General features: G+C 34.5%; 1 protein-coding gene across 7 annotated transcripts in view; it reads right to left on the bottom strand.

The window, feature by feature from the left end:
• The window catches only part of DCAF6 (DDB1 and CUL4 associated factor 6), a 164584-nt gene that overhangs the window by 52935 nt on the left and 99254 nt on the right, over window positions 1-12395 (bottom strand). For 5 of the 7 annotated variants that reach the window (XM_068541203.1, XM_068541204.1, XM_068541197.1 and 2 more), the window contains one exon: window positions 10006-10065. The exons of the other annotated variants lie outside the window; for them this stretch is intronic. In XM_068541203.1, coding sequence (XP_068397304.1) covers window positions 10006-10065 — 60 coding nt within the window. The remainder of the gene's footprint in view (window positions 1-10005; window positions 10066-12395) is intronic. 7 annotated transcript variants of the gene reach the window in all.

The following is a 12395-nucleotide window of genomic DNA, read 5'->3' as shown; positions in this document are numbered from 1 at the left end:
ATCTCCATTTTATAGATGATGAAACTGATGATAATGAGCTGGATTCTTTTTCTCTAGTAACCTAAGTTTCTTTCTATATGAAGTTCCTACTTACTATACTGTCTTGGAAATAATCTGAATACTAAGTAGAAAATAAGATTCCTTAAATAAATATTTTAATTAAGAAATATCAACTGCTGGTATCGTTATTTCTCAGAAGTGATGTATAATTCATATCAGCAACTTTAACCGATAAAAGTTCTGGTAGTCCAAACTGTCACTTTGGTATCAGAGTATCGGAAAATTATGCTGTATCTTTTCCAGGGCACTGAGAGACTGAACTATTTCTTCTCACTCTAAAAACATTATAGGAGAATAAAATTAATTGTGGTGCACTCAGCACAAGGACAGTGTAGTGGGGGGGAAATAATCACTTTTAACTTGTTCAACACTGCTAAGATGGCCATATATATTGCTTTGCAGTTTAATTATTAAAAACAACTGATGATGTTAGTAGCTTAGAGCGGTCTCTATCCAGGCAAACGACCATCCGTTAAAATACATGCTTTAGCAAGCACAGTCATAACCACATAATAATCAAGACAATATACTGTAAAAGACTTCATTTTTTGGAGTTAGAAGTGAATAGACAGTAACATGAGATTCTGGGAAGCAAACTTAAGAGATCCTTTCCCGAAAGAGCCCTTTCAGATTAATGCATTGGCTCAGAAAAAACTCTCAGAATGGGCTGGAATACAATTTGAAAGCAACTTCTTTGAACTTTAATTAGGTATCTTTCAAGCTTTGATTCACACTAAGAACCACAGATAAACTTCTTTTTTTTGGTTAATACACATGTTTTCAAACCATTCAATCTGTGCATTTCAACTATGAAATTAATCATTTGTGGTTCTAAAAAAACATGCTAAAAGTAGTATAAAATATGCTATCTTGGTAACTAGGTTTGTATATCATCTAAATATTGATATGGATGTTTGGTCTTTTAGCTAGGATATCCCTGGAGACCCATCCTATGTGTAAATTTAAACAAAGTTATCAAAATGATAATTAAGTAGCATATGGCCACAATAATTTGTTTAGAACCACTATGCCCAACATTTCCTCTGCTGCGGGGTCACTATTCTAACTGTACAATCACCCATTAATCACCTACAGTAGCTTAGATATCCTGTGGATCATACAGAAATAATATATTCTTTGCCTCAGGGATTTTCTATTGCACAATGAACTTGTCAATATTTTTCCTTCTATTTTGCCAAATGTTTAAAATAAAAATCAATCTAAAAGGAAACAAAATATATGATGAAATCCTCTGAAAAAATACTGACATAGCAATGATAAAGCTCAACTATCTCCCCAAATTTTGCACCCCAACTTGCTTGGCATACATAGAAGAAAAGGCAAATTTCTCAAGTATCATTTCTAGGCCAATGCAAAATTTCCAATTTTATAGGTCAGGAACCTGTAACTTTTCTGCATACCTCAGACTACGGGATATCCAGGTCTTCCAATCATTTGTATAAGGAAGCATATTCTGATTCAAAGTGCAGAAACTGTTTCTAGGAGTAGATTCTAAACAGAGAACTCCTATCCACCACACAGGTGACTGTGAGGCAAGGTTTTTATTCTAAAATTGAGTGTTCTCACTAGTGCAATCTGACTTTATACAGAAATTAACTATTTTATGAAAGCCAAAAACAAAGTGCAACTTTAATACTGATATTTACTAGGAAATCTCTCCTATGTAATCTTTTGGAAATAATATCCTAGTCAAATTTTCTTCCTGACAATCAAAACTCAACCTGTAAATCAATGACAATAACTTTAATCCAATACCTTTTTTCATGACATAACACAGGAATGTGAATTGAACTTAAACATGGGGTTGGGATACATACAGAATCAGACTGTGCCTGGTTCCATTTTCCCTCTAATATTTAAAATTTATGGATTGAAATGTAGTAGTCATTTTACCTATGCTACCTAGGCTTTCTTTCCCTGTACTTCAGAACTGTTAGTCTTATACCCCTCTGTTCATAAAAGTCTTCTATTCCTAGTTCACTTTCAGTTTGGAGGGAGAACAGATAGAAAGAAAATAAGTAAAAATGCGTACCTCATGCGGCACATAAACCCTGCCAAAATTCTCATCCAAGATTTTTCTTTTTATGACTGTTTCCTCACCTGTATTCTCTATTAAAAAATCAAACCCGTCTGTCATACTCTGATTGAACAGATTACTTAACATGATGAAATGTGACTTCCAGATGAAAATGAACAAATGAGGTAGACAGCTTAGGAGAACACTCTCTTTAACCACTTTCCCCTCCAGCTACTGTCCTTCTTGCTTATCGTTTTGAAGTACTTTTCTTAATTCTCATCTCCATTGAGAAGTACTTTTCATCTTCTTCTACTCTACTCTGGCCTCTATCAGCCCGGTGAAACTGCTCTCACTAATGAGATTGATCACCTCTGTGTTGATTAATGTAGTGGAGAATTTTTAGAACCCATTTATACTTGATCTCTCAGCAGCAAATAGACAACTCTCTTGTATTTGAAAATTTCTCTTCTTTTGATCTCATGACATCACATTGTTCTACTTTACCTATTACCTTTCAATGTGGTTGTTACTTCTCCATCTCCTTTATCACCTCTCCTCTAGCAAAATATTTAATTCTGGAATTTTTTCTGATTTTTTTTTGAGATGTTTTAGATGTCTCACTTTTTACTTTCATCCTAGATGATTTCATCTACTTTCATACCTTCAATTATCATCTACATGCAGAAAATTCTCCAATTTACTTCTCTAGCTCTGCCATCTTTGCTAAACACCACAACGATACAATCAACTGCCCAACAGACTTTCCTACTTGGATGCCTCACACAGATAACTCAAATTCAACATATTCAAACTAAGCTTGTGATCTCCACCTCCTTCTATACATCCTCTCCCATATATTCTTCCTTTTCCAGGGTTATCTATTTCAGGAAGTAGCCAATCAATTGTACTCAGTCAAAACTTGGGAGTTACCCTTGCAGCCCTAGAAATGTCACCTGCTAGTCTCTATTATTACCTTTCCCAAACCACCACAAATAAATGTATAATCTAAGTCAAAACATTGCATTTACTGTATAAAAACAGATTTAAGACACACCCTGACCCTGCTCCCTCCAACCAGACTGCCATTGCTAAACCACCCCCATGTAGAAATTCTGGAGTTGTTAACTGCAATTTATACTCTGGACTCCTCCTCAATCCTTTGCCTCGTTCATCAAATCCCATATACTCTACATTTGAAATATTTCATGAATCTCTTCACATCGCTACCTTACTTCTATCACCAGATCAAAATCCTCATTACCAGAAGAACCTCCTAAGTGATTTATTAGTCTCTAATCAATTTTTCATACTCTATTCAGAACAAACCAGATCTGGCCATGTTCCCTATTTTAAATCCTTCATTAGCTTCCTACTGTTCCTAAATTAAAATCTAAAACCTTAAAAAAGTCTAAAAGGTCCTTCTCAATCTGGACTCTACCTATCTCTTGAAGCCAGAGCAAACGCCAGCCATACTGGGACTCTTCTAGTCATTCTAATGTGACCATCTCAGAGCCTCTGCACATGCTATTCATGATCCCCTTTCCTCCCTCTCCTTGACCTAACTTACTCATACTCATCTTTCAGACTGCAGCTAAAATGTCTCATCCTCAGGAATGCCTTATTTGGCCCCCTACCAGAAGAGACAAAGACTCATTCATATGCTCCCGATTGAACCTTACTTCCTCTTTTATAACACTTAGGACACTTGTATTTATTTTTTTCATCATCTGTCTTTACTGTTAGATGAAGCAAAGGATAGTGGTTATGATCGCAGACACTGGAACCAGGCTGCTTGGATTTGAATCACATCTCTTAACACAGACACACAGTGTGTGACCTTGGACAAGTTTCTTAACCTCTCTTTACCTCAGTTTCCTCATCTGAAAATGGAGATAATAATGGTACCTGCTGTATACGGCTTTGGTGAGGATTAAGTAAATAAACATATAAAAATTGCTCCAAGTAATGTTTGGCACAAAGAAAATGTAAGTGTCTATGTTGTTATTATTATGGTTAATCAACTCTATTATTATTATTATCATTATTATTATTAATCAACTCTGTTCCAAGCAAAGGGAGCATTAGCTTTATTCATTCATGCAAACTGGTGCCAAGCCCAGTATTTGCCACAAGGTAACAGGCATTTAATATGAGTTGAATTAATGAAAACAGATATACAAATATGGCTCCACCACTTATTTCACTTGTCTTTACAGATTTCTTGAAGTCTTAGTTTCTTCATCAGTAAAATGAGGGTCACATTAGTATTCACCTCATTAAATTACAACAAATGAGATAATACATACAAAATTCTTAACACAGTGCCAGTTACATATTAAAAACTCAATAAATGTCACTTATTTTTATCATAGACAATTCTGAGTTACAAAACAATTTAACTAGAAATATAGATATTGATTTGGTTAGCAGGAGAGTGGAACAAGTAAGCATATGCAATAAAAATTAAACAGTGCTTAACTTCCAAAAGATGAAATATACCACTAATTTTAAGAATCTAGACTAGTAGTTGGGGAAAAGGGGATTAGCTACTTCATTCTAAGCAACTAAGTGATAACTAGTTCTAAGGAATATAAAAAAAAAGTCTAAATGAAGTCTGATTTCACTAACTTTATTTTCTAGAATTTAAAATACGACATATACAGAGGTAGTCCAGTGTGATGAATACTGAACTTATATTTCCCACTAATACAGCAGTCTTCAATCATTAGATATTTATTTAATAAAAATTAGAGTTGTCAAAGTACATTTAATGGCAATTTACAATATTGCTTGATGTACTATCATCAAGATGATATTATTAAAATAAAATTTCAACTTGGTGACAGTATATAATCTTAAGGAAATAATACTTAATGCAAGACAGGTCCAGTTTTTCCATTCCCAATCTACCCTAGTAGAATTAGTAAAATCTGTTTCACTGCTTTCTGATCATCCACAAGTCTCCTTCTGTAAGTAAACATTTTATTAATGTCAAAAGAAGTCTGCTTACATAAAATAATGGATAATTAGCATTTATGTTTCTAATGCTTACAAATTAGCATTTTTATTTCTTTAAATCTAGAGTAGAAAATGAGTGTCTGACAGATGCACAATTGCCTATAGGTGTAAGTTTCAAACTTAATGGCATTATCAACTTCCACTTAATGATTATCACTATAAAATGAATATAAAGCAACTTGCTAGAGTCATGGCAAAAATTTAAAACTCAGGCAAAATTAATTCCTCATACCCCCTCAAAAATTAAATGTTAAGATTATAGGTTTCTTTTGTTATTGTTGTTATTGTTAATAAAAGAAGGGGGAATTTCTGGCCTAAATATTTTTAACAGGAAAAATTTGTTAGTTTTAGTAAGAGGCAAGAGAAATATGTCAGAAGAGGATTTTCCCCCTTAAAATATAGTAGTTATAACAGAGATATAAATAAAAGGAAAATCAAAACTACTCATTAAAATATATTATTCACACTAAACAAAATGCATGACAGATATAACTGTGCTTATTCAAATACTTTCTAATTAGCACAGAAGGGTTGTCAATGTGTGCACCCACAGCCCTAAATTTGGAGAGTAGTGCAAAGTATTTTAGCACAGGATAAAAACAATGTGCATGCTGTACACTTATTTCCCTATCATTTATTTCTTTAAAAAATATTTTGATAAAAGAAAATAAAATCTATTGAGGCAACCAGGCAGCTGCATTTATGGTCTTTAAGGTTTACAATAAATATATTAGACAAAGTGTGGTGCTTTTTAAAAAAATTCAAGATAAATAAGCAAAAACACTGTTTGCAATCAACCAGTTCAATAATGTATATATAATTATTTAAAGAAATCTTTTCAATGAAACAAGTCAATTACAATTTAAAAAATTTTATTAGTAACATTTTTAGCCTAGTAATCCCTCAAAATAAAGAAAATCTAGGACTTCCCTGGTGGCGCAGTGGTTAAGAATCCACCTGCCAATGCAGGGGACAGGTTCTATCCCTGGTCCAGGAAGATCCCACATGCTGCGGAGCAACTAAGCCTGTGCACCACAACTACTGAGCCTGTGCTCTAGAGCCCACGAGCCACAACTACTGAGCCTGCGAGCCACAACTACTGAAGCCCGCTCGCCTAGAGCCCGTGCTCCTCAAAAGAGAGGCCACCGCAATGAGAAGACGTCGCACCGCAACGAAAAGCAGATCCCGCTCACCGCAACTAGAGAAAATCCCGTACGCAGCAACGAAGACCCAACACAGCCAAAAAATAAATTAAAAAAAAAAAAAAGAAAGAAATAAAACCTATGAACTACTATGGGAAATTAAATTAAGCAACATGTAAAAGCACCTGGACACCTGGAAGATGAATACTGTCAGGTAAGTATAAAACAGAATTGTCAATTAAAAAATATATTAGTGTCTTTTAAAAGTATGAAAAAGACATTTAAAATATGCTTAAAATAATCATTAGAGATATATTCAGGAAAAAACTTATTAAATGTACCACTTTTTCCATTCTACAGGGTAAAATAGAGAACAAGGGTCTTGACAAAGATTAAAACTTGAAATAATAGCCTACCTGGGGACATCAACTATTCCCTATACCTTTAACCTCTTCTACAAAGATTCCTTCTTATTTTATAAACATGCTCAGTTCTGAAATTATAACTCCCTCCCAGACATTACCTTTTCTCTACCTTTTCATTCTTAATTGAGCTTATTGAAAGTCATCTACATACCAACGTGTCCACTTTTTTAAAAAAAATCTTCCTCCTCAAACCACTGCTATCTGGCTTCTGCCTCCACATATAACTGCAGTGCCGAAGCAGTCAGTAACCCACACAGTGCCAAATTCAAAAACATTTCTCTGTCCTTTCATTGCTTCACAATGCACTACTGACCAGTTCCTCCTTGAACTTTTCTTTTCTCCTGACTTTGGTTATGGCATTCTTCTGCCCTATTTCTCTGATCGTTCCTTTTCTGTCTCCTTAGCCAGATACTTTTCTCTGCTTGCTCCCTGTAGCATAGACTTTCCTCTTTTCACTTTATCCTCTATTCCTAGACAATTTTATCCACTCTTGTGGTTTCAACTGTTATCTGTAAATTGACGATTCCTAATTTTTATCTCCATCTCAGGCTTCTCTGGTGACTTCCAGAAACATATCATATCTCCATCCAACTGTCTATGATATTTCTCCATTTGGATGTCCAAAGGTACTTCAAACTCAGCATATCAAGAAAATCGCATGTACCTTTTCCCCCCTATAACCGGCTGTTTCTCCTGAAATCCCTATCTTGGTTCAGTATTACTATCTATCACCGTATCAAGACACCTGGATATCATTCTCTCATTTTTAATAACTAATCAAAGTCCCATCAATTCCAGCTCTTAAATATTTTAAAAAATCTGTCTATTCTTCTCATTTCCCACTGCTATCACCTTAGATTGGACCCCTCATCATCTCTCACCTGGCCTATTGCAATAGCCTCTTATGTAGTCTTGCTGTTTTCAATTTTATTCCCTTCCAATCAGGCATCTATAAAGCTGCCAAAATGATCTAAGACATAAATCTGGTCATGTTTCTCCCAAACTGGAATAATTTCTATAGCATCCCACTGCTTAAAGAATTGATTTACTCATTCATTCAACAAATATTTACTGTTTAATGAAAACAGATATGATGTTAGGCACTGAATATATTATAGTGAATGAAAACATTTAGAGAATATGGAGAAAGATAGGCAGTTAAACAAACAATCCCTTAAATAAACGTATGATAACAAATTTTGACAAATGCAACGAAGGAATATAGCAGGTCACAAAGAGAAAAATAGGGGAGAACTATTTCAGATTAGAATGTCATATTACTTTTGGGAAAGTAATATTTAAGTGAGTTTTGATGAGCAGAAGTTGCTAAAGGGAAAAGCATTTTTGGTAGAGGGAATACCACATACAAGAGATTTGAGAGGGAAACGAGCTTAGAGTGTTAGAAAAATTGAAAGAAGGCTTAATTGGCAAGAGCTTAGTGAGTGAGGGAAGGGGTCAGGTCACGTACAGTTCTGCAAGCCAAGTGGTATGGATTTAGACTGCCTAAGGGCAAATGGACACAGTTTAAAAGTTTTAGGCAGATGAAAGACATGATTAGATTTACATTTTTAAAAGTTCACTCTGGCTGTTGGTAGAGAAGAGACACAGCCTGAGTGGATGTGACGAAACCACTTAAGAGGTTACTGCATTAGTCCAGGTGAGAAAGACAGTTGTGGGAAGTTTCTGTTAACTTGTATAGTAGAGGTTATCTTTAGGTAATATAAGCCTATAATGTAGAAGTCCCCAGTACTTTAAAAGATGTCATCCTGCTGAACAAAAAGGCATGTAAAAGCTCAGGATTTAATTCATTTGGATATACTGTCATTAGAACATTTCTGCTCAGAGAACTTATTGCAAAGCTACATTGATGACGGTCTATCATCATGCAGCTTCCGCCAAACCTATGCAATATCTGACCTTTTATATAACATCTCTACTCATATGACTAAAAGGCATATCATACTTTACATGGCCAAAAAAATAAAGAACCTTTTGATTTCTGCCTCCGAACTAGTTTACCCTAGTAAATGGCACCATCATTTACCCAGGTATTGATGGCAAAAATATGGGAGTTATCCTTTATTCTCATCTCTTTCTGTCATATGCCATAACATATGTACATTAATTACCAACTTAAATATAATATTCAATATAATTCTATGGAAATTATTCTGTAAGATTAAATAAAATATGAATTTGGCTACAAACCCTCTGGTAGTATTTACATGCATATAGCCTTACCAAAAACAGATTATTTCATTAGAGAGCAGTTCTAAACAGTAGTAAAATATATTATAACGCTGTAATTGTTTTATACCTTAATTATTCTTTACTGATAATACCTCTACAATAAATGTATAAAGATAAAGCACGCATAATTTCTTAGTTCTCAAATTCATTTACTAATTCATTCATTCATTCTCAAGAACAGAAAAATCTATAGCAAATATCTGTCAACTCAGGTCTATAAAGAATAGTAAGATCAGATGTACATAAGTTTTCTAATTTGTTTCAAAATTAGTTTCTGAATAATTCTCTAAGAAGACAGTTAAAATTAGATCTATTTCACACTAAATAGGTACTTCATCAATATTTCATTTCCCCGATACTGTTGACCAATGAGTCATCCTACATACGTAAACTTTTAGCCAACTAAAGCTTACGGCTACAGTGCTAAGTTATTCTTTTTTAATTTTTAAAAAATATTTGTAAAATCTACTTCATCAGCCTCCGCTCAAGGCTTCAGGGTGGATTCTATACCTCTCCTACTTCAAGAGTGCAAGGGGAAGGGGAAGCTATTTTCCCTTCTGATTGGTGGCTTTGGAGCTTACCTCTGCATTCATAATTGTATTCCTTAAGGTTAAAGCTATCAGGAGTTTAACTACCAGATAAGTGAGACATAAAATCAAGTATCATTATTATAGCAATGCAGTAATACAGAACATTACTATGTTCAAATAACTTTTTCTAAATTAGCCACGAGGTAATATGCTAACCTCACATCCACAGTTCTACACAATTTTATGATAGATAGAATTAAAAAAAGGATCGATATTATATCCATTATAATACTATTATAGGAAGAGATTCCAAAGTTGGCATAAAGGGCCAAAGGTAGAAATTAGCTTATACAGAAAATAATTTGTATAGGCCAAGGAGGCCCTTTGTGCATAATGCCACCTAAGGTAATTCAGCCCACAAAATACTGACTATCAGACCATAATCAAAATGAAATGCTTTGAAAAAGTGAGAGAGAGCTTGGTTTATGCATTGCAATAAAACTATGGATGGATGGGCATAGCGCATCTCCTGTTGCACGCACCCTGTTGCTCGTCAAGTGACATGGATCCGAGCTGTTTGTTAACCACAGAAGAAGGAGAATCTGAAACAAAAATGAGATTTCAACTTAAAAGTAAGCAGCAGAAAACTGCACAGCAATGTTATGATCATCTCTAAGCTTAAGAAACAAATGTATAAGGTTGGGGAATAGAAGTAAGTACTGTGGTGTGTTTCCCAAGCAGTGAGTAGGCAGGGCCATGTGCTTAAGATATGTTATTCCAGGCAAGCATTTAGCAACTTTGAGAATGAGTTGAGAAAATATTCTTCTACTTCCATGCATATACCATTTATCAAATTCATTTAGCACAGGCACAAGGTGCAAGGTAGATAAAATAGAAACAGTGTATCTCCCTCACTAAAAGGAAGACTCCTTGTCCTTCTCAAACCCTCTCTCCAGCTCCTCAAGATGGCTTTCATTTAGGATTGGAGGATTCAGAGCCTGAAATAAGATGTTCACTACACTTAGCTAGATGTTATCTTGAGCTGAAAAAAGAGCTCCAGTGAAGATTTAAGACAAAGAAAATAGTTTATAAGAGAAATATTCAATGAAGTAATTACCATTACAGAAACATAGATAACTTTTAAAACTCTATGGTATGTTGTGCATATTAAAACTGTACTGTGAAGGCTTAGGTTTCTTTAGGTGCCTGGTGAGAAAAGGAAAAGAGAGGCAACGAGAAGGCTTATGGTCTGGGCTTCATGCTTTCCACCTTGGCTTCAAACAGAACATTTTATTTTTATCCTTTGGATATACTGAGTTTCTATGTAAAATAATTTGTTTTGTAAATAAATGGGTTCTATTGCTTGAAAAACACTGGTATAACGAAAGGCAGCATGATAAAATGGAAAAAGCACCGGTCTAGAGTTAGTCAGTGTTGATTCCAACCCTGGTTTGACAATAATTAGCTATGTGACAGAGGACAAGTCACATTTTTAGATCCAACGCTCTCCTTCCTTCCTGGTCATCCCAGGGACCTGGTAACTAAGAAAGGCACTGGGGAACGGAAGGAGGTGGCTACTATTCCGGGCTTGGGGTTCTAGTGCGCTAGTGAAGCTACAGGAAGAGGGAAAATGCGGATAGCAAGCATAGCTGTCCACTAACTGGAAGAATAATTCCTAGTTTCTAACAGCCCACGCTCTGTTCGTAGCAAATGTTGTTAATAAAACAAAAACTCTGCACTTTTGACTGATCGGTTTCTATTCATAATGGCACATTATTCCCCCAAAGGTAAGTATTTTGATTTAAGAGTGTCCTTAACTCAATAGCTAAAAGTTTTCCAAAATATCCTTGATTCTTAGCAATTTTATACCACTTGACTGCTTCAATTTGTACACGTTAAAAAGTCTGAATCCTGCTACTGGGACTACTGGTATCAATTTTAAATTGTCTACCTCCTGAGATAACCAGTGTGCTCATAAATTTTTGTATTACTAGATTTTGATAAAGCATGATCATTATTTAAATAATAGCTTTTACTTAAAGTATCCTTACTTATCACCTCTTCATCAGAATATTCAGCTCAACAAATCTGTATTACACAAAAAAGAAAGTAGGAATGATAGTATTTTAATCGGTTCCCTAATCTAGCCATGCTTTGCTTTGCTTTTCTAAGACCTCTCAAATATCCATCTCAGAGTTAGATACAACATTCCTATCTATGCTCTTTCTGAAGAGCAGATGAGTCAGTCTTTAGAGACAAACAAAATTATATTCTTTAAGAAAAACAATAAAAATGTGAGTCACAGTGAAATAAATATTGGAAAATCTTCCTAGAAAGCCTCTTACGAAATATTTTTTATCCCTTTGGATTTGTTATACATTTCATTATACTCTCATTAAGAAGCCTCAGAAAACTAACAACTCTCCAAGCAATCTTTTTTCAAATATTTAATATTTTCATGAATATTATGGAATGTACAAATCTTATTAAAGTGCATCTTATGTAAGCTTTTAAATAAAACACATTGAGAAAGGATCCAGAATGCTATCATCTCCACAAAATTGTGTGTTTTCAAACTCTTGAAGTATTTAAAATATTAACAAAGTTTAGGTTAAGACAGAAAGATATTAAGCTAAAAGGGCTTCCGTTTTGGTTTTACAGTCTGTCACAGATATTGTGTATATCTGGGGAGCTGTCGTTCTTTCCATGTTGAAGACCAATCTTTAAGAAGAAATCCTTCTTCATCATTGCTTCCATTCTATTTTTAATTTTGGGTACCATGCAACTGTTTTTGGAAGGATTACTTTCCTGTCACATAAAACATTTGAAGTAAAATGTTTCTATGTCACTAGATATTCAGAAATACAATACCCATAATTTCCAACTCACAGAAGTATTTCCAAATGTTAACACAATAATCATCAGAATATCT

The sequence above is a fragment of the Eschrichtius robustus genome, chromosome 3, assembly GCF_028021215.1.
Source record: "Eschrichtius robustus isolate mEscRob2 chromosome 3, mEscRob2.pri, whole genome shotgun sequence".
NCBI classification, from domain to species: domain Eukaryota; kingdom Metazoa; phylum Chordata; class Mammalia; order Artiodactyla; family Eschrichtiidae; genus Eschrichtius; species Eschrichtius robustus.
Note: the sequence above shows the minus strand (reverse complement) of the source record. Positions and strands in the feature narration are given on the sequence as shown.